We start from the raw sequence: 21,952 nt of genomic DNA, 5'->3' as shown, positions 1-21,952 counted from the left end.
CATCTCACTCCTGCCCCGCTGCTCCCCGCAAATCCTAACTCTCTTCGTCAAAGTTTCACTCCCCCATATTAGTATCCCTTCAAGCCCATCCTCGCCATGCAGCCTCCACGACCACAGAAAGACGAATCCCTGAACAGTGCAAAACCCGCTCCACGGATCTCAAACCCACGTCGTCTCCTAATCTTAACCCCCGCGTCGCAATCTCACACCATCGTCCCTCCTTTTTTGCATAGCCTAACTGGAGTTCCGGTCACCAATGCGCCGCAAGCTACAAACACCACTCAATCAGGAGAAAAACAAGGTGAGTTATGAAAATGTGATATGTATCCTTCTCTCTACGTGCTCTTAGCGTCAAGTATTTAACGTTCTTGCTCACCTGTGGCTTTAATTAGACCCTGTCACGGCGGACAGCACCGACAGCAAGGACCTAACATCCACATTTGCTGGATACACTACACATTCTCCACTACGAATAGAGACGAAATACTACACGGCAGATATACCTATATGGGTCGATGAACTTCCGTTCCCTTATAATAACAGGACGTCGCCATACTCGTTACCGCAATCCCACCCAGACGCATCTAGCTCTAGAGACGCGGATTCGAAGTTACCACAACCCCACAGCCTCACGGCCTGGAGATCTGAATTCCTTTCCGATGAAGCTCGGGAGGTGCGAGACGTCATTGGTGCCGTTGTCGTCTGCATAGAGAGACCGGCCGTGGCATCGTATGAGTTAATTCCCAGTGAAACCCCAGAAATTACACGGGATAGAGAACATAGAAAGAGGATTGCGCAAGGGATAAAGGAGCTTTTAAGTGCAGTTGCGGAGGTTAGGAATCGAATTGAAGAGGAGCGTGGCGGGATTGGAGAAGTTCCGGGATTGGTTGTATTGGTGGGGACGGATGAAGGGAGCAAGAGATCGGAGGGGAATATGAAGCGGAAGGGAAGTGAGTTGGAAGAGCCGGCGGACAGCGGTGATGGTCTTGATCTGGGACACGCCGTGGAGTTTAGTACTAGCTGGTGGGAGGACGAATTAACTGAGATGGGACATTTCGAACTGGAGGTTGTGGCGTGGGACCCCAAGGCGGAATTAAAGGAGGATAAGAGGAATGTCTTTGGAGGTCGGTATCTTTCTCTCATGGTCTACCTGCGTTGCATTTTGGGTGTGCAGTTCTCCTCGCTCCTAGCCTCTTGTTTTCCGCAGTTTTAACCTGATTTATTACCTTGCTAAATTCCCAATCCCCGCAGAACTCCAAGGTATGGCACGGATAAAAGAAGTCCTGCAGACGAATGAGTGGGCCTCAAATCGCCAAGGAGATCTTTCAACTGATTTTCTTCTCGACTCTGATGAAGATTTTGGTTTCGATAACGAAGCTAGTGAGCTCGAGCGTGAAATGCTTGGTCTTAAACTAGCAATTGAAAAAGGGGCTGATGAAACTGGTGCTGGCGAACCAGATCTAAAAAGCCACAATGAGGAGGATGAACTCCATGTTGAAAAGATTGATGGACTAATGTTGAGAATGAAGGCTATTAAGGGTGAGGAGATTCACATTCCGTATATTGAAAGGGGAAATGTGGCGTTTCGAATTTCCTTCTCTGCGGATCTGTCTACTAACATATCCATAGATATGGCTGCTGAATTACCTGAAGCAGAGCGTAAGGCGTTTGCGGTTAAGGCAATCAATGATATCATGAAGGATATTTAAAGGCTTATGGCAGCACTAAATCAACAATGCCAGAAACGGGGTTTAAGTAGCTTCTATTAATTATATATCTGAACGTAAATCACGGATCAGCTCCAGGTAAATCGCATTACTAAAAATATTTCAACCATTTATACGCCAATAACATCATCTAATTCAGTTTCACTTTCAGTCAGCCTTCCTGGGTTGCATCACCTTTCTTCTTTGTGACATCATATGGGTATAGAGAATGAAGGAGCCTATACGATGAAGAAAAGGGGGTTAGCAAACTATCGTACAAACTTTAGGGTGAAATAGTCGGAAAACCGACTGAAACTTACATGGCGGGTAGATGACTAGCATCGATATGAAAAACCATGCAACCACAGGCTGAATATCCCACGCCGGTGCAATGGCTTTGTAAATCAATGTACACTCACTCGAAATACCAATGGGATAGAGGACGAAGAAAGTATTGTATCTAGTGAGGCCATCGAGTTAGCCCCGAGTCAGATCATGAATAAGCAAATTTAGATGATATCTAAGCACATCCACGAACTCCAGCCGCAGTCACAATAAAACCGCAGACTAGCCCGCTGATTTAGACGGAGTGGAAGGAAGGATAAAAGAACATACCTCAACCAAATCAGCCATCGAGGTACTGCAGAACCCAAACACTGCACCACAAAATATCCATATCGAATACACTCTGTAATCCCCCAAGCGCTCGCGCAGCCAACCACCATCCAATCGCCCAATCTCCACTCGGGGGCCTTACCCCTGGCGCCCACAACTCCCTTCTCTTTCCCAATCATATCCACCGAGAAGGGGAACATAACAAACCAAACCACCAGGATACGGCTGGCCACCTGCATTGCCGTCGTGATGGGGGATGCACGCACGAGCTTTACGAACGCGTGAAATATTTCCAGCAGGGCAAGCGTCTGGGTGAAGCGGAGGAGGGGGAAGAGAGCATCGAATATATGCGCGACATGGCCGGTGGGCACGAGGAGGGCGAGGAAGAATATTAGTCGTACTGTTATGATGGCCCAAAGGACGAGGGAGAGGGTGTTGTAGCAGACGAGGTAGGTGGTTGCAGTCTTGGAGGCTGGCTTGCTGGTGCGGTTCTTGCCATTGGGGTGTTTGAAGTCTGGCATTTTGCTTTCGCTATTCTGCCTCTACGGCCTGCTTCCGTAATAACTGTAGGTTTGGCCTCCTTTATCGTTTGTTCGTTTGTTGGTTGTTGAGATCGTTCTGGGTTCTTCTGATGCTGGTGTTAAAGCCGCTTGGCTACCAGAGTTTCTTTGCCTGCTCAATTGAGAAAAAAAATATGGTTGTTATACATAAAAAAGCACCCGAAAAGAATGGGTAGCGGCCACTTTTACTACTCAATTCAGGCCGAAAGTGTTTTCGGATCTTTGATTCATGATGACCTAAAAAAAGTAAATATCCGTATGCCAAGACTTCAACAAAATCATGACGAAGTCGCAGTGGTGATCAGGAGCTATCATTGTAACAATATCATTTAACCCACAAGCATGCTATGCTTGCTACGACCGGTTACAAGAGCATAAATATAGTGCATCTAATATGTGATATTGGAGAAGAACATAAATAAGCAGAATATAAACAATTGAAGAGAATCAATTCATATTTACTGATAGATATTGCTAGATATTAGTGTTATTTATTGCTGGGGCTTCATATCATAGATGATATCATCGCCAGATATCGCTACATCTTGATATTGCACATAGTTGGGTGTATGGGTATATGGGTAGGAGAGAGTAACCTGGATATCTCACTATCATTAGCACAAAATCTCCACATAACAGCTCCTCAGTATCATTCATCTTCATAATATAATATCTCAATTAAGATACGTCACCGAATTCTTTGAAAAGAGGGTGTAGAAGGCAGAGATTGCTCATATGTAACTATGGAATATAATATGAGACATTTGATGGGCAGAGATGCAAGGAATAGGGGTTATGAAGCTAACCACATTACTGCCCATAAAATACAGAAAAACCACTTTTCAATTAACTATATATAGAGAAGAGAAGATTATAAGACTATTGGGTCACATATTACAAAGTCATTGCACGAGAACAGCACCAATCGCACATGCCCATCAATTCATTCAACAAGATACCCACCAAAATCCTGATTCCTGCTAACTCAGGATACGTTAATTGTCTGGCGGTGCAACAATCGAGATTCGTTTCATCAGGAAATCATCATGCAACTTTCATGGAATAGAAAACAAGAGACAAAGAAAACAAGAGATGCGGTATCATGTGGATAGGAGAGACATTGCATACTTCCAAAAACACAAAAACAAACATGCACTGGATTCAGAGACTAAGAGAAAGTTCGAAACTATCAGATCACCTCCGACCCAACGCCTTTAGACCCGGATATTGGCTTCGGGGACCATATGGGGGCCGGAAGGGAGTTGAGTACCCCCGATTCCGCGTTTGCCCGTGTCCTGGTCGTCCCGACTGATAGTTTCATCAACTGAACCAATTCCTGAATCCCTAGTTTTAGGTCGTGAACGAGGTTTGCGTGCAATAGGAGCTAACTGAGGGAGGTTCGTAGATTCAGCGGCGTCGCCAATGGAAAAGACGGGTGATTCCCATTTGTCCCCCTTGGCTGCAAGCTCCTCATACTCTGTAACCTTGGAGGATATGCCCCCCGGCAGCTTGATATGCTGGAAAAGAGCAGTGCGCTCCGTGGCAGTGAGGTTAACTTTGGTATCCCGTTCCTTCACAGCGCCTTTCTTCTCGGCTGCTTTCTTTCTCATAGCCATAACTTGTTTGCGTACTGCATCAACATAATACGAGTAAATAGTTTGGCTTTCCTGCGGGCTGCTCCGAGCAGCCTTCCAGGCACGCTGCGCTTCACTATGGACAGCATACGCGAACCGATCGCCGCGAATAAAGCAGTCGCGGATTTGCTGCTCTAAAACTTTTTCAACGGCCGGACGTACGGCACCGTAGAGTAGAGGCTTAAATATCGTAAAAAGCAATTTGTGATTCGACTTCTTGATCTTAATTTGCAGGTTTTTGATGTTGACCGAAATATTTTCTAGTTTGAATAGGTTGTCACCTGAGTCGCTGGTCAATCCGGAAATCCTGAAATTGAATCCTTCGCCTCCCATCAATATGTCCATTACCCCGGTGTCAGTGATACCAGGGAACCCAGTCTTTTTCTTGATGTAATAACTAACGTCCCTCCAATCAGTTTGTATCCCAGTTGCTGCTATCATGACCTTAGAAGAAATTGTCAGCAGGTTCAAGGAACCCCGCCACCAACAGAGATACGCAACGTCAAAGCATCACCAACCTTGTTTGTATGTTTGCTGGCAATTCTCTTGCGACCCCAGCGCCAATAATTGTCACTACTAAATTCGACCACATTGGGTAGCAAATTGTCACCCTCAAGGACAAGATTTTCGACAACCTTATCATTACATTGATTAGAACATGAGGTTCATATTCGGCCGCTTAGAATTACTTACCACATCGACCATTGGGTCTGATACTTCGATACGAGGCAGCGGGACATAGCGTATTTTCTCGAACAACGAAGGCAAGATAATGCTGGTAACATCCTTGACCAGATGTTCTTTAAAAACCATCTTTCCAGAGTCGTCGTAGCCGAGGTTGTGAAACAGCTTTTGCAAAGAATTGCCCAACTCTTTATTCAAGGGGTCCTGATCAAATTGATCCCCAAGAAATTTGATTTCATCCACGATGTTATCTGTATTTTCACGGTACCTGGCTCGTAGGAGGAATTGGCCTTCATCGTAAAGGCTATTCCATTGTTCATTTGCGGAATCTTCTAAAATAAACCCTTGCTCTTGAAGGCATTTTCTAAAATCCAAGCTGATTAGAACCAGCCTATATGTTAGACGACTGGAGCCTCAAGGCTTACCTGGTGAAAGAATTCACGGATCTAAACCAGTCTTTCAGCCGTGGATCTTCATTAGCGGCATGATAGAAGTTTTCAATATAATCGAAAAGATTGTCCATTGAAGAGCTATTCGCAAACCGTTCGAGGATCAGCTGGAGTTTTTTCATGGCATCTTTATTCTCGTCTACTAGTTCTGGAGCCGCACAATTAGTATGGCCACACTTGAAGGGCGGAATTCGTCACACACCTCTGGTGGCTGAAGCACCCTCCTGAGAGACGCCTTTGCCATGACCACCGAAAGTTTCTGCGAGTGAAAGAAGGGTTTCAATTGCTTGCTGATCTACAAATAGTTGAAATTATTTAGCAGTGTTCTAGGATATCGTCAATCCTGTGGACCACTCACAGTCGGGGTGGCCTTGGATTTCCACAATCATTCTCTTTAATCGCCAAATTGTTTGATCACGTCGCTCCTTCGGCATCCTCTCTTGCAGAAACTCCTTCGCCTTCTCGGTAAGCTCACGGGAACGGGTCTTTGTTTCCTCTGGGACATCCTCAGATACTTTTTCTAGCGCAGCCTGAGCTCCAGCAGTTGCGCCAGACGTGGCATCTACGCCACCCTCAGGGCCAGTTGGATGAGCTGCGCTCTCAGCAGCTTCTGCCGTGTCTTGTACATCTTTGGTAGCCTAGAGATACATGAGCGAAGGAATAGACACCAGTGCGGAGAAGTGCGAGCACACCTTTTCCTTCCTTTTTCCCACCTGTGAGTTAACTTGTGATTTTATGTTGGCTGTTGAAAGGTCAGGCTTATCATGCCAAACGTTCTCTTCCGCAGGCTCGTCTATTCCAGACATCTCTTCTTCTGACGGCTTGATCTTCCCTGCAGCCCTTTGTGCAGCATCGCTAGCCATGTCACGCATAAGTATTGTCACATCACGAACTAGAATAGGCCGGTTAGGACGGAAATAAAGTAGATTTAAGCATTCAGTGAGATATACGTACGAAGCTTCCGGAACTGGCCATTGGTTACAAGCAAAGTGAAGAGCGTCTGCACTCCCTCAGCAGCCAGCTTAAGATCCGTTTTCATAGCATCTTTGTCAGTTGAAACCCCTGGAGTTGGGGTTGTGGAGCGCTCCCCAATATGTTCCACGTCCCAGATGAACTCCTGTATCAAATTCCCCTCGTTTTTAACTAGAATAAGCTTTTTAGCGTTCTCAATCACATCGCGAACATCTTTGATGAGTATGTGGCCTTCGGGCGAGAGGCTACTAGGAGGGGAAGAGAGAGCGTCTGAAGCCAAGAGGCTATTCAGGGCGACATCGATTTGCTTATTCTAGAGATGGGTTAGCAACCTGAACCCAGACCTTTCGAAATACGAACGTACCGATGGGACCTTTCCAATTTTGAATGCTAGCCAGCGAAAATGCCATTAGAGACGATGTAAAATGGAGCCTGGCACTGAGAGAATAAGCTGCTACAAACCAGAGTAAATGCCATAGAGCTGCAGTTTACGATTGATATCCTACATTTCGCCAGGTGTTAGAGAAAATGCTTGTAAGGGAATGGCAATAGTAATACATACAGCCTCCTTCACCTTCGGATCTGAAGGAACATTGACTTCGTTGCGATTCATCCTGAAGAAAACAGTTGAGAGTGGTAGAATTTATTCGGATGGGAACAAGCTCCGAAGACGGCGGACTGAAATGAATATTCAAGGGTGGCTACTGATACAAATGGAGAAACGCCAGCGCAAGAAAGGCGACTCGAAAGTACTGCATTGGTTGCGTCGGGGTCTCTCTCACCACAGGGTATCAAAAGACCCAAAGCTGTAGCAGCAGTAAGTTTGATAAAAGTTTCGCAACAGTTCAGTTTCAAATCGAGGTGGGTGGAAGCGAGGCAAAACCAGCCAAAAGAAGCATATAATGACAGTTCAGAAATGCAAAAGGGGCAGAAGCTGGTAATGTGTTTAGATATAGAAGGGGAGCGGAAACATTGGGAAAACAGGAAGCAACCCTTGACGTCATGGTTGGGTAGCTCCAATGTCAATCGAATCGCGACTCCATATTGGCGGATAAAAACGCCAACGACGCCATTGTTGCACTGAGTGGCTAAGATAATCCAACCATGGTTGAAGTTCAGTTCTTATTTTTTATTTCGTTTCCCCCCTGTTGACCAGAATTTCAAAGCGGAAGAGAATTGGTGGATCTAAACTTGTTATTGCACCAATTACCGAGCATGGGAATATTTTAAGTCGAAAACTTGGTTCGAGCCAAACATTTACATCATCATCCTGTAATAACCATGAACTTAGCTGCGAAGATGCCGTGTTTTTCAAGGTCATAGCCTGTGATGTAAAGTGGCCAACTTCGTTGGTGAAGAGTGTTCAGTTTGAAACATTCAGGATTTGCTCAACTGAGTTGTGTTTCTCCTTGTAGTTTTGGGCTGTCATGGGGAGCTTCTGCCATATCTGCTATATGACATCATTTTCCTGCTCCGAAGACTGATGTTAGGGATTGTGCACATCATGGTCTGAGGGATGTGTCAAAACACACAAGGAGGCGCCTGTCAACTTTAAGCAAATTTGGGGCCATCTGTGTTCCCGCTTCAGAGGTCCGTCATTAGACATTCTCGCAGTGGCCTGGTACTCCGTCCGACGTGTAACCTATTAAGTTAACCAAAGGATCTCGATCTTGACAATCTCAAAGATTCCACGATGAGGCGAAAAGGAAACGACGGTACTATCACGTGATATTCCGGGCGCGACGCGGTGTCGCGGCAAATGAGATTGATTGGAAAAGTGCAAAGATGTCGATATGACAACTTATATTACTCGAGGGGTTGACTGGCTGCTACCTAGCAGCAGCTTTAACATATCTACTACACATGATTCTCTCAACTGCAGACAAAGATCTCTAGGCCCAGGCTTCCGTCATTTGGAAGGGCGCAAACCCCTCCAAAGTGAGGCCGCAGGAAATAATATCTTTATATGAGCTTCACTGCGGCCGACAGAGCCTCCTCACCATGCCTCCATCAACACAGCCAGCTAGAAAACGAAATGCCAAAAGGCAAACCCGCTTAACCTTCACTTCCTTAACGTCATCCTCACCCGGACTGGAGCGAAGCCCTGGGAATGAGAGAGTCGCAACCATGCAATTCAAAAATGACCTTAGTTCACCCAGTTCAAGCAGGCGGATCGTGGAAAAGGAAGGGCAGATCCCGAGCCTTTTCCAATCAAGCGAGCGAGAGGACATTTCGTCAGATGAAGAATCTATTCGCGCTCCTTCTTCAAGCCGCAGGCCCTTGAAGCGATTAAATATCGAAGATATGGATGAAGATGACAATGATGGGGAGGAGTCTGAAGATATTATCTGCTCATCGCCCGCAAAACGGCGGAGACTAAATCTGCAGTCTAAAGGCTCAAAGGAACATATCCCTCGTAACCGTGCTGAGCGAGATAGACTAGATCTAAAAGAGGATCTGGAAGATCTTCGCGATTCGGGTATGATACCGATATTTCCTTTCCTTTTTTTTAATATCAATATAGCTAAAAATGAGTTGCAGCCGTGACAAAGACAAGAACTCGAGGAAGAGCAGCAGATAAAGCTAAGCTTAAGCGGCAAACCCAACTAGAAGCTCTGAGACGTCGGAGAGCCGGGGGGAAGCGCGGAGTGATATCCGTGGAATCATCGGGAGAAGAATCCAACGCAGAACAAAGCAAAAATGGATCTTCATCGGAAGAAGAAAGGGAGGAAGAGGAAGAAGAAGAAGAAGAAGCCTGGATAAATCTCGATGAGGATAGTGACATTGAACCCGCCAGCCCTGAAGACCTTGACAAATACGAGGATGATTTCGTCGACCAAGGTGAGGATGGAATACTCGGTGCTCCAGATGAACTCAATGATATCCCTTTCGAATTTACAAGACATCGATACAAGCGCTTGAGAGACCATTTCAAGGACGTGGTTGAGTGGATGGTGCATAATAAACTGAATCCTGCATTCCCTCGTGACGACGTTGTCTATCGCGTCGCCTTCAGCAAAGTAAATGATGAGGTAATGGGTCTTGCAGGGTCACAACTTATTTCCTCCGCGTGGAACAGAGACTTCAGGAAAGCTCTTGAAGCCAGGCCGGGCCTCGATGTCACTCTATATCCCATTTCAATGGGCCACTCATGCGACGCTTGCAATAAAACTAACCACCCCGCTTCGTTTGATATTAAACTTGATGGAAAACCCTACTTGCTTGAGACACTGGAACCCATATCTGATGACGATGACGAGGATAGCGACAGCGATGAGCAAGACGATGATGAGAGTGGGGATCACAAACCTGGAAATATCGATCGTGGAGGCAATGAGATCCCAGATGCAAGCACTCATTTTTACTTGGGAAGGTAAAAGAGGAATAAGAACCACGCCCACGCCCATCCCCTTCCCCAATGCCCTCAGTAGCAGCAGTAGCTAACCAAACCAGACACTGTAAAACCAAAGCCATTATGGCGCACACACTCATCCATTGGCGCTACCACCTCAACGAATGGATCGTCGATTACCTCCAACGCAAAGGTATATTTTCCGACGCGGAGATCCTAGAACGCGAGCGCTGGAGCCAGAAACGACGTACGAAATACGCCAACCAGGTGGTAGATGATATGGACGAAGTTGCTGAAATCAATCGGCTGTGGAGAGATTTCAATACAAATTTGAAGGCAGCCAGAGAGGCAAAGGTTCGTCCTGGGTTATTTCTATTTCTATTTTTTTATTTCCTTTTGGCTTTGTTTATATATCCTTTCTCCGATCCTTCCCCTACTTTTCTTCTTTTGTTTCTAACAAATGGACGACCGTCGCTCTAGGAATCTCGATGGTGAATACTCTTCTTTTTTGGCTTGTTGTCGTACTTGATTTCAAACTAGCTCTATCATACCCTGTGTCAGATGGAGAGCTGGCTGCGACAAAATTATCCACCAAATCTACCACCAAGAATGCCACTCATCTAATGAGCGAGATTTTACCGCACAATTGATGATTGCGATGATGATTATCTAAATATCTTCCATTTTGCACGTAATAACGATAGGATATTAGCAGCTGATCCTTGGGTATAAGAAGCCTGGTAAATCCTCTGTTGGTTAAGAAGGGATCGGAGCTTTAGCTAGCAATTATTCAAGATAAGATACAATCCTACTGCGAATGTTACAGTATTACACGATTGATAGCCTCGAACCAAACGAACGAGATGGGAAGTTAGTAGACGAAAAAAAAATCAAAATGCCAATCCGTAGGAGATTTGAAGCATTGCGTTCTCCTCATCAAGCTGTTTCTGATCTTGGAATCTCCAAGATAAAACATATTAAAACATATTTCGTGCAATGCCAAATATGTACCCTCGGGGGTGGTAGACAGGTGACATACGCTGCACCACCACTCACCAACTCGGCCCTCGCGGGTCGAAATGTATACCCGGGCGATCTACGCATGGCTTCGTATGGCGCTTTTTTTGGGCGCTTTTTTCGAGCTCACAAGATAGTCGAGTTTTCAACATAGATCTCTAAGACGATAGGCCGTGTGGCCTTTCACCAGTGTCACGCATTGGCTAAGCGGAATATCTGCGGTCCACTTCAGGTCCACTTCAAGTTCACTTCTGGCTTTAATGCTCGCGCGAATATTTCCGATAACGGAGACGTCAAAGCGAGGTCATAGGTATTCCGGCTCAATGTCAGAAGGGGTTTTCTTCTCTTGGATTGCATGGCATATATATATATATATATGTATGAAACTGTAATTCAGTTAGCAACGGAACGGCATTCGTCCATGTTCAAAGGCGGGTTTCAAAAGTGTACAGGAATTGAATTTCCAGGCGTGGTTTAGGCAATACATACTACCCATTGTTTACTGGAGATATGGCATTCGTGTGGCCTCGGGGGACAAGGCGGAAGATGTCGGAGGATCTGGTTTTCGCTGCCACGAGGATGTATGTATTGTACGCAATTGCTGGAGTCTCCAAAGGGTTCTCAGAAACGTCGCCATCGACAGCACTAGATGTAAGTTAGTTATTTTCTAAGCTACTATTTGCTTTTCTTGTCCTTTCTTCTCCGGGGCCAATTCAGTCACCGGCCTGGGCCAGGCTTGCAGATAGGCGCGATAAGATAACACCTAAGAAAACACCCTGGCAGCCTAGGCTTGGCTGCAAACGGCCCTGTCTGGCTTGGTTGCCAAAAAAATTACCTCAGTCATACTACACCTCAGTTCACGTCCTTTGATACTGCGGTTGTTCACAACACAGCGTGAAGAAATTCCCTCGTCCTTTCTGTCGCTTGGAGATTGCTTGGCATGGTAGGCCAATTGTTGGTTTAAGTTGCCATTCAACACATCTCATTTTCTATTTGCTGTCCTTTTCTCCGCGTGTAGCTCGCTCGCCGCGCGACAATGGCCAGCAAATTCCTCACGACTCGACCCAATATGTTCTTGCGCTCAGCTGCCCACCTGTCACCAGCAGCCTGCAGCTCTCTCTCGATCCTGTCGATCCGGTCTGCTCACTACGCTGGGCCATTGAGGCACGCTTCTCTGTCCAACCCTGCCCTCCAGAGATCGTTCCGAAGAACCTATGCAGATCTGCCGGCTCCTCCTCCCTCTCAGCCCCCGACACCGAAGCGGAGGTTCAGGGTTTTCAGATGGATGTATAGATTGACTCTTATGTCTCTGTTAGCTGGTGCAGGCGCATTGGGATACAGCGTCTACTTGCTCCGGAATCCAGATGAACAAGTACAGCCTGATGCATCCAAGAAAACGCTGGTTATTTTAGGTGCGCTAGACGTCCAGGTTTTGGTACTATACTAGTGCCGATCTCTCTACATCGATATGGGAAGCTATTTATATACTGATATATGGGCTTCGATTTTTAGGAACGGGATGGGGATCTGTATCTCTGTTGAAAAGACTCGACACGGAAAACTACAATGTGATCGTGATATCGCCCCGGAACTTCTTCCTCTTTACTCCGCTTCTCCCGTCGTGCACGACCGGTTTGATCGAGCATCGGTCGATTATGGAGCCTATCAGGAACATTCTACGCCATAAAAAGGCTGCGGTAAAGTACTACGAAGCCAGTGCTACTAAGATTGACCCCGTGAGGAAGGTGGTGCGCATCTGTGATGAATCGGATATCAAGGGCGATACATCGACAACAGAAGTTCCTTACGATATGCTAGTGGTCGGGGTTGGAGCGGAGAATGCTACTTTCGGTTAGTTGCTCGAGATTCACACTGAGTATGGTTATATGTATATACTGATATATATCTTCTTATTCCATAGGTATCCCCGGCGTTCGGGAACATTCGTGTTTCTTGAAGGAAGTTGGCGATGCTCAGGAAATCAGGAAGCGAATAATGGACTGCGTGGAGACTGCGATTTTCAAGGACCAGACCAAAGAGGAGGTCGAAAGACTTCTCCATATGGTAGTTGTTGGTGGTGGGCCAACCGGTGTTGAGTTCGCCGGTGAACTGCAGGACTTCTTCAACGACGACCTCAAGAAGTGGGTGCCAGAGATAAAGGATAGCTTCAAAGTTACTCTTGTAGAGGCCCTTCCAAATGTATGGAGTTTATCCTTATATCCCTTCAATTGTTTCCCACTGGCTAATTCTACTTAACTCAGGTGCTTCCCACCTTCTCCAAACAACTGATAGACTACACCGAATCCACTTTCCAAGAAGAAGCCATCACAATCCGGACGAAGACTATGGTGAAGAAAGTCTCCGATAAATATATCGAAGCGGAAGTCACTAAGCCCGATGGAACTAAAGAACTCGAGACTATTCCCTACGGCCTCCTTGTCTGGGCTACTGGCAATGCTGTCCGCGGTGTTGTCCGCGACCTCATGAGTCAAATACCAGCTCAGAGTAAGTCGCGACGTGGCCTTGCAGTCAACGAATACCTTGTCGTGAACGGAACGGAGAACATCTGGGCTGTCGGCGACTGTGCGGTGACTAATTATGCGCCAACAGCGCAAGTGGCTAGCCAGGAGGGTTCATTCCTGGCCCGTCTATTTAACTCCATGGCCAAGACGGAAGCCATCGAGGCTGAATTAAAGGAGCTCTCCACCGCACAGGCATCAGCCTCAAGTGACGAAGAGCGCAACAAAATCCTAGATCAGATCAGAGCGTTACAGAAGTCCCTACGGAGAACAAAGCAGCTAGGCCCTTTCCAGTATTCCCATCAAGGGAGCCTTGCATATATCGGCAAGGAGCGCGCTGTAGCTGACGTCAGCTGGCTGAGTGGAAACATCGCCAGTGGTGGAACTTTAACTTATCTCTTCTGGCGGAGCGTCTATCTGAGCATGTGCTTCAGCAGTAAGTTTTCGCTTTCTAGATAACTCGAACTTGCTATAAGTCACGTAGACTTTTCGAAGGATAAACTAATGTTCCTTTATTCTCAGCTCGCAACCGAGTCCTTGTCGCGTTTGACTGGCTGAAGGCCAAGATGTTCGGCCGTGATGTCTCGCGGGAATAATAAACTGAAATTCAGCAGAAGAAACTTAGCTCCTCCAAGCGTCTGTCGTACCGCCTTCCCACTACTCCCTACCACTGGGCCCCTAGGTGCTAAGGCAGCGCATAACCTCGTTTATCCAAGATCGGAGGCAGTTGCTGCTCTAGCCCCTATCTACTAAGCCTGGTGCCCTGTAGTCAAGCGAAATAAAGCGCTAAATCTACATGTTTGCCTCTTTACATGATTTCTCGCAAGTTTTGTTCCTCAATTGATGCTCCTTGATTCTCTCTCTTTCTCTCGCTTTTGTTTGTTTATTAGAAAAAAAGCTTGTTTTTAATCTCCTTTGTCCTACCGTTTTTATCATTTTCTAATTTAAACTTTTTTCTGCCTGGCGCCTTGTCTTAGAAAAAGCCTTTTTTTTCATACTATATAGCTTGTACTTGTTCCTTCGTCATTCAGCATGCCTTCCTTTGTTTTGTGCTTGATTACTTCATATATATATATATTTTTTTGCCGGACATTTCCCGATCTCTTCAATCCAATCAATTACTAACAAATATACACTTACTAATCACTCTCTTTCGTATCGGGTTTTCTCACTTCACATTTCATCTCAGCTCTGTTCTATGTTAGCAGATGGCCTGCCTTATAGCGCTGAGTTGTGTTTTTAACACTGATGTTGATATAGCTCTTCTCGACCTTCGTTCAAATCCTGGCGATTTTTATTGTATTTCGCTTCTTTTTCTTGTTCTTTTCATTCATTCATACTTTTTTTCCCTTCCTTCCTTCCTCCTTTTTCTTTTCTTCATTGTATTGTACTCCTACATGTACATGTACATGAGACAGCATGTGCAGATATCTAACTTCTTTTCCACCCGAAAATCACGAGTAATATATATAACGGGCTTTGCTTGGGAGTTTGTCTTCAGAAGTAAGATCAGTCGTTTCCTTAGCTCTGTATAACGAACGATTTGACCACTGCATGATAGCCTCCCCCCATCCCTCCCATTCCTCCCGGCTACCACCCGCCCTTCCTCACCTTCCGCTACCCTTGGGAGAACGACTGGCAAGGCTTCTCTTCCCCTGGAACCAAGATTCATTCTTTCCTAGTAGGCTGATCAACCACGCACTCATACCGCACCGTTGTAATCCCCCTGTTGGACGGAAATACGAAAGGGAATTATTACAGGGCCATTCGTACATGCAAGGTTGCTATATTTAAAAAAGCGAAAATATTCGGGAACCCCCAGGCAGATCTTCAGCTATAGGAAGCTGCACGCCGTATCCACGCCGAGGATGGTTTGGAACACAGCCACCCCACCACACTGCTTAAATCTATAGAATCATCAAAGATTGAAGCCACTGTTTTTGAATATATATTGTCATTCAATCATTTCAGTCACAAAAAATGAAGCAACTTTTGGCCCCACCCTCTCAGAGTTTCATATGATTCTTAGAGACTTTGCTTCGCTCCGTCTAATAAAGCAAAGAATTTTATTAAAGATTTTTGCATCTTTTTATCTTCTATTATAAAGTAGTTTTGTAGATTGCTCTTTAGTGGGCAAATAGTGAGCCTGTGGTGTATTTTTCATACTCCTCTCTGGTCCCGCCATCTTCCCGCAACTTACCTTTCTGCTACACAGTTAGTATCTTGCTGTTGATTGAGCTTCATCTAACCAATCATGACTGGCTTGCAAGCTGGGCCAACCACCTTTCTAGATCAGCCATGATGCGCTCCCCCATCGTCTCATCAACAGTGCAGTCAGCCCAGCTGGCACCCACATACAATCCCCGGCCAGCGACGCTGACTGGAGAGAACACGATGGCTGCAGACGGAACCTCGACGCTGAGGCCAAACCGGGCTTGACTGATCGACCATCTCTGGGCGTCGTTGGTATGGTCCCCGGTCGTCGGCAACGACGGTGGCGTGTTGCCGCCCAACACACCAATGTTAGTCACCAGCCACGAGAATTGGCGCGTCTTTTTCGCCATGCCGCTCATCATCCGCTGCCAGTCCGTAACGTACTTAAACATCCCGACCAAATCATTTCGTAGCCCGGCTTCCAACTTGTTCACTATCTCCAGTCGGTTCTGTGTCGATACGGCCCAGAGCTCACGCTGAAGGTCGGCGGATAAGTCTCCTCCCTTGTTGGCGACACCGGCCGGCGGCAGCTTGGAACGGATCCGTGCCACTAGCTTTGTGTCCCATCTATGGAGGCACTGCGTTACGTAGTTGCTCACTGATCTGTCAGATCGAGCCCACGGAGCGTCTGGCGGGGCCGGAGGCAGATTCCGGCGGTGGTCTACCATGGTAGAGCTTTGAAAGGCCGGGGCAGCGGCGGTGTCAAGATGAGATGAGAAGGATATGAGCGCTAGCCCGTTTATCAAGCCAGTGATAGTAGTCTGGTTCTGTCGGCAGAGTGTTTGGATCGCAAGCAGAGATTGATTGTCCATGGCAAAGGCCCGGAACTGGGTTTTGTATGGAGAGGGGCGGATCGGGCACCAGGTTGCCCACGATACGTCCCGGTTAAGGAACTGAGGCCGAGCTTCCTCCCAAAATGCCTTGGCAAGGACTTTCAGATCTACCGGAAGACTCTTCAAGCTCTCGATTGGGGATGGCAGCAAGGGGGCTGCTTGAGGCAGTCGAAGGACATGGCCATCCAAGTCCGTCCGCTCGTGTGCTCCATTGTCAGCATTGAGCATCTCTAGAAAGTCTTCGTGGAAGACCTTGGCACCCATAGCATCGAACTGAGTGTGATTCCAAGTGAGCAGGACCTCCATGAAAGGAGCATTCCCCTGTCGAATGACTGTCATCTTCCAGCCCGGTTGCCTTATAGAAAGGTCTGGGAAACGCTCATCGAGCTGAGTGCTAAAGGTTTCCCGCACCGTGTGTTCAAAGTCGTCATGCCCTGTGAGATAAACCCATTTTATATGCTGGGTCAAGTCGAGACTCTGCAGCTGGATCCACGAGGGGGTCTTGGAAGTGGCATCCATCATGCCGACTTGTAGCATCGGATGTCTCATGACTATGTCCACGATAGCAACCCCAACTGCCTCCTCCAACTGGGTCCGCGACTCTGCAGGCGCAAGTCGTGGCGGGATTACATAACGACAAGAGAGGGTAGTGCCACGGTACTGGTCAAGTATATACATGGCCAGTTGGTACGTCTCGCTTGACGCAGTGTTTGTTAGTTAGGAGCCAAAGCCACGAGATGCCATGCCAGTATACGAGGATAGGTGAACGCCTACTTGATTCCAAACTTACGAAGCACTGTCGTCTCTGCGCCATGGTTCATTTTGTTTGCCATGGCTCGTTGCCGGTGTGGCGAATCAAGAGGAGACGGGGCTGGCGGATACTTGATTTGCAGCCAAGAATTTTATTATGAGGATTGATGGGTGGAACCTTGGAACTCTTGGCAAGTCACATGATGTCAAATGTAGCATGTGTGCAAGAGTGAATCTCAAAAATATATAAATATATATTGAAATTTTCATTATTTAAAATTTTCTCAATAAACATTTAACTACTTAATAATTTGAAAAGTGATTGTAAATTATTTATTTTTTACATTTATCAAACGGAGCGAAGTGGAATTTAAGTGAAATCGTTTTTACATCGCGTGCAGTGGAGAGACCTTCAACGCTAGGGCGCAATTGGCTCACATAACCCCTATTCTTACCCCTGAATTCGCTGCCAACCTGCCTACCTGCTCGATATATACTCCTTTCCACACATCATCCCTTGCCATGTTGTATGCCATTGGATATAAAGTCTGTTCATGCAAGGAGGTACAGGCTGAATATGACAAGCACCACAATTATGGTAACAGTTACACAGATGATTGTCTTAGATGCATTGCTCGTACTCGCTGTGATGGCTGCTCGCCGTACATGGACTATCAACCTAACATGCTACGGAGGCATGGCTGATTACAAAACAGCCTTTGCTTCAAGACTTTAAAAGTCCTACGCCCACCATATGCGTTCTTCGCACAACTTCAGTCTATCCCGCGAGCACCATTGTATCGAACATCTCCACTCAAAGCCCGCAGCTTCAGTTGAAGAAGCAGAAGGCGCAGCCAATCTTACCAGGATAACCTATCAAAGGTTTGGTTAACTGAGAGTGCGATATAGGGTTACACCGAAGAGGCAGGTGCATGTATGGATTTATATTGCCACAGTCAAAACTGGGGTTTCCCTTCCCTTCCATCGTATCATATATTATATATGCAACACACCACACCTAAGGCCAAACAAGCTCCGTACAGAGACCACTACATATCAGATATGTCAACTACTGATTGTTCTCGCAACTGTAGCTTGATGCAGCCTTGTCTTGTCTTGAGCTGGTTGCTGACACCTCCCTACAGAATCAACCTCAAGCACAGTGGAGCAGCCTCTGGAGCAGATGTGTTTGTATTCTCAATAAATATTTCATTAGCCCACTCTAAAAGCTTGTTGGAATGTCCGTGGAAAATGCTGGACTCTACTTGCATACACCAATACTGAAATAAAAACTAAAGCTTTTATGACAGCTTGTTTGCTCTCAAGAATTGCTGTATATCAAAACCGTTATAAGCCTGGTTTTTGTTGTGAGAATCTGTTCTGCATTCATAAGCTACATTTATGGTATTAATGAAACCCTGGCTGAGATTCTTTGAAGCAGGGACAGGATTAGCATACATCACCCCGCCATGCCAGCCAACGCAGAAGCAGAAGACGAAGAAGCTCCCAAACAAATAACCCCCTTTCCACTGCAACAAAGAACAACAAACTCATATTCACCACAACCCACTTCCCACTATCACCGCCGCATCACATTGCTATCCCAGTCAATTTGCTCAGTGTTTGACCCCAGCACCTCCACAGCAGCCTCACTAATAGGGCTTACACCAGGCCCAGTTGTTGGTACCATCATAACTGCATGTTTGGCCATTGGGACAGGTGACCTGAACCTCCCATTTTAGTCCACTTCCGCGGTTGGCACAGACAAGTATATGTGGACTCCTGTTGATTCAAGGTTTTGCAATTAGCCATCTACCATACAGCAAGGGAGTATACAATTACAAACCACTCCCAATTATTGTTGCTGCAGGCAACACGTGAAGATCTATCACATGGCTTCCCAGGTTCAAACTCTATGACCAAGTCACTATCAGGAGTGACCACGGGAGAGGCAGCAGCCAAACCAGCAATGGCAAGGACTAGAGAGGCAAGAGTGATCTTCATTCTGTCGGTCAAAGATGAACTTGAGGAATACAAGATGATATATGGAAATTGTTGATGGTTATTTTGGCAAACTGAAGAAAGTGTCAATGAATTATGATTTTAAAAAAGCAGACTTTGAAGAGGGCGATGACCACCTTTTTATATTCAAAACAATTACCTCCATTATTTTAATTTTAAAATATTTAAGAGCTCTCATCAAAATTAGAATCATTAACCCAGTAAATTTGCATTACTACACCGATTTGGCACAAGAAACACTCTGGGACAAAGATGACAAGCAAGGTACTATATTCTCACACTCCCTTGATATAATTCTACAAAGTGGCCGAGCTATGTGATAAAGAACCTCAACTGTGAATGAAGTTATCATGAGAAGATGTCATTTCTTCTAGAGTTTATTTGCGTAAACTGTTAAACTAATTTGAATAACTATAGAATAAAGTGCTTGGTTTCAATTGCAGATAGAAACTCTTTGATGTTCCTCTCTCTAAAGAAAGTGTGGAAAGATGGCACAACAACAGATATTTTTCATATGGGAATTAGAAAATATCTAGACTCTCGGTTGCATTTGTTGATCTGACTGTGGAGCACTAAGTAAACAGCTAGCTAGCTAGATGGGTGAAGCCAAAAGTTACAAGGGTTGCCACATGGTCTGGTATAGCCTTTGTTGGAGGGATTGGATTGGGTGATTCGTCCCATCTACTACCAGCATGGTGCTGGTGGTGAGATAGCTCTTTGCGCTACGGAGACCCTGCCATGGTGGCATGGCTGCCGAATGTGCCGGTGGAGTTCCAGCATACCAGAATAAGACTGGGACCATGAAATCCCACAGTGCTGTTCAGACATATCGTTGAATGAGAGTTCAATGGCTAAGAGCAAAAACTCACATGCGCTTTCTTATCAGACGGGGCTAATTTGAATCAACATCATTTTCATTTACTTCTAAAATCACTGGCGGGGATAAAACACAGCTATTAAGATTCAGAGCTCATTTCTCTACTTCATTTTGAAACCAAAAGAAAGTTTGTGAACTAGGTGCTCATGATGCCAGATAGATAGATACCCTTTTCACAAAATCATTAAATAGTGCTAATACACATTGCTACAGACTGGTTGAACAAGGTTACTTCACTAGAATTTCAACTTAGAGAAGCTGTTCCTATTGAAAGTTCAGCTGAGATACAAATACAATATCTGGGCATTGCAGTAATATAGAGGTTACATTGCAAGGGAATCATTTCAAAAATCTCGCACCAAGAGAATAATAAAGTACTAAATTACTCTCGCACAGTAAAGACCACGCCCGGAGCACTGCAAATTACTAAACTGAGCAAAGCAGCTAGCCACCCGAAGCTAGGAATAGCGGATGGAATACGGAGTAGCTATGATGCACGTCAGTAGAGGTGAAGCAAATCTATGGGGCGTTGGGGTGTTAAAATTTAAGCTCGACTGGGGAAGCCAAGGCGCGTCGGCTACCGGCTTCGGGCCGGGTAGTATCACGGAACAATGGTGGAATCAATAATCGGTAACCCGAAATACGTCGGGTCTGACCAAATCACCGGCACGCTTAGCGGGAGAGCAGGCAGCACCGCCACAGGCAACACAACCTTATAGCTAACAGCAATAATATCGCCCCAACAAAAATCACACCGTGGCTCCTTCAATTTTGTCCCAACCTTATTCGCTGTATCATGATGGAACGTGCGAACTATCGGCGGATTCGGTAAGTCAGACATGCCTTGGCAGCTTTTGAGCACATTTGTTCTAACTTGAAGAGTCTAGAACCCGTATGCTATATCTTGCAGGGGAATACATTTTCCACACCCGAGCTGAAGTTCTGTCAACAGCCACCATGTTGGCAATCATTGTGTGCTCATATTCTGTCAAAACCTTAAACATCTTCTCCCAGACAGCAACCAGCTCTCCTTCATGGCAAAGAACCCTTTTTTAGGCCTCGTCAAGGCGCTTGATCAGCTGTATCGAAGTGCGGTAGATCTACCTCTGGCGTTCTAGCATTATTTTTCTCCAGAGGATAGAATGATATCCAGCATGGGTAAGTCATGATGTTCTGGCGAATCGGGGATATCCCGCTAAACACGGCATCCGGGGAAGGGACTTGTGGGTCGTGTAACCTGGTGTCGGATTGAGCACATATCTCACTACGCTAACAAATCTCGTTTATTCGTACCTTCTTGGCTCACACTGCTAACTTTGTATGTAATCACTAGAATAGTTAACTACCTCGTTATTAGAGACTGCATACAGTTCACATTCGGTAACGCTGTGGCAGGATTCGGATATCCTGTAGTTCAAGTTCCGATGAGTGGATACTCCATTGCGCCACCATTTCAACGAACGTGGTCATGTCCCTAAGAATGAACCTTACTCAGAACCCGTTCGCAAGCAGTTATTCCACCCCCTTCCAAAAGGCACTCCATATATATTTTATACACACGCGAGACTCTTTACCCGCTGATACCATCTTCCTTGAGAGTAAATCTTTGCATTCTCCCTCCATATATTCCCATGTCTGTTTCTACAAAAGACTGAATTGACTTTGATGAGCCTATCGAAAATTATACCACATGATATCACCCCATAATTAACTATTACACAACCAATCATTATTAAATACTGTTTAGA

At 45.9% G+C, this 21,952-nt stretch overlaps 8 protein-coding genes across 8 annotated transcripts; 5 read left to right on the top strand and 3 right to left on the bottom strand.

Moving 5' to 3' along the window:
* Nucleotides 1–96: 96 nt before the first annotated feature.
* Nucleotides 97–1,709, top strand: HCBG_07799 (uncharacterized protein; the record flags this gene model as incomplete). The annotated part of the gene is made up of 4 exons (XM_045434848.1): nt 97–301; nt 393–1,124; nt 1,252–1,539; nt 1,630–1,709. 4 exons carry the CDS (start codon nt 97–99, stop codon nt 1,707–1,709), a joined length of 1,305 nt encoding a protein of 434 aa, XP_045284154.1.
* A 165-nt stretch (nt 1,710–1,874) lies between these two features.
* Nucleotides 1,875–2,842, bottom strand: HCBG_07798 (enoyl-CoA hydratase PHS1; the record flags this gene model as incomplete). Its single annotated transcript, XM_045434847.1, has 3 exons — nt 1,875–1,945; nt 2,027–2,166; nt 2,322–2,842. 3 exons carry the CDS (start codon nt 2,840–2,842, stop codon nt 1,875–1,877), a joined length of 732 nt encoding a protein of 243 aa, XP_045284153.1.
* Nucleotides 2,843–3,693: 851 nt separating this feature from the next.
* On the bottom strand, nt 3,694–7,233 carry HCBG_07797 (uncharacterized protein; the record flags this gene model as incomplete). The annotated part of the gene is made up of 11 exons (XM_045434846.1): nt 3,694–4,959; nt 5,034–5,150; nt 5,209–5,575; nt 5,625–5,796; nt 5,851–5,943; nt 6,007–6,286; nt 6,341–6,540; nt 6,603–6,933; nt 6,985–7,010; nt 7,083–7,122; nt 7,183–7,233. 11 exons carry the CDS (start codon nt 7,231–7,233, stop codon nt 4,096–4,098), a joined length of 2,541 nt encoding a protein of 846 aa, XP_045284152.1.
* A 1,388-nt stretch (nt 7,234–8,621) lies between these two features.
* HCBG_07796 (uncharacterized protein) lies at nt 8,622–10,467 on the top strand (the record flags this gene model as incomplete). The annotated part of the gene is made up of 4 exons (XM_045434845.1): nt 8,622–9,099; nt 9,162–9,993; nt 10,074–10,326; nt 10,453–10,467. 4 exons carry the CDS (start codon nt 8,622–8,624, stop codon nt 10,465–10,467), a joined length of 1,578 nt encoding a protein of 525 aa, XP_045284151.1.
* A 400-nt stretch (nt 10,468–10,867) lies between these two features.
* On the top strand, nt 10,868–11,299 carry HCBG_07795 (uncharacterized protein; the record flags this gene model as incomplete). Its single annotated transcript, XM_045434844.1, has 2 exons — nt 10,868–11,053; nt 11,144–11,299. 2 exons carry the CDS (start codon nt 10,868–10,870, stop codon nt 11,297–11,299), a joined length of 342 nt encoding a protein of 113 aa, XP_045284150.1.
* Nucleotides 11,300–12,025: 726 nt separating this feature from the next.
* On the top strand, nt 12,026–14,104 carry HCBG_07794 (alternative NADH-dehydrogenase; the record flags this gene model as incomplete). The annotated part of the gene is made up of 5 exons (XM_045434843.1): nt 12,026–12,401; nt 12,502–12,840; nt 12,911–13,188; nt 13,251–13,944; nt 14,031–14,104. The coding sequence occupies 5 exons, from the start codon at nt 12,026–12,028 to the stop codon at nt 14,102–14,104; spliced, it is 1,761 nt and encodes a 586-aa protein (XP_045284149.1).
* A 1,448-nt stretch (nt 14,105–15,552) lies between these two features.
* On the bottom strand, nt 15,553–17,401 carry HCBG_07793 (uncharacterized protein; the record flags this gene model as incomplete). The annotated part of the gene is made up of 2 exons (XM_045434842.1): nt 15,553–17,252; nt 17,330–17,401. 2 exons carry the CDS (start codon nt 17,386–17,388, stop codon nt 15,761–15,763), a joined length of 1,551 nt encoding a protein of 516 aa, XP_045284148.1.
* A 481-nt stretch (nt 17,402–17,882) lies between these two features.
* Nucleotides 17,883–19,364, top strand: HCBG_07792 (uncharacterized protein; the record flags this gene model as incomplete). Its single annotated transcript, XM_045434841.1, has 4 exons — nt 17,883–17,967; nt 18,451–18,492; nt 18,977–19,024; nt 19,114–19,364. 4 exons carry the CDS (start codon nt 17,883–17,885, stop codon nt 19,362–19,364), a joined length of 426 nt encoding a protein of 141 aa, XP_045284147.1.
* Between the last annotated feature and the right edge of the window lie 2,588 nt (nt 19,365–21,952).

Source organism: Histoplasma capsulatum (genome assembly GCF_000150115.1).
Source record: "Histoplasma capsulatum G186AR genomic scaffold supercont2.14, whole genome shotgun sequence".
Lineage (NCBI taxonomy): Eukaryota > Fungi > Ascomycota > Eurotiomycetes > Onygenales > Ajellomycetaceae > Histoplasma > Histoplasma capsulatum.
This window is presented reverse-complemented; position numbering and strand designations above follow the sequence as displayed.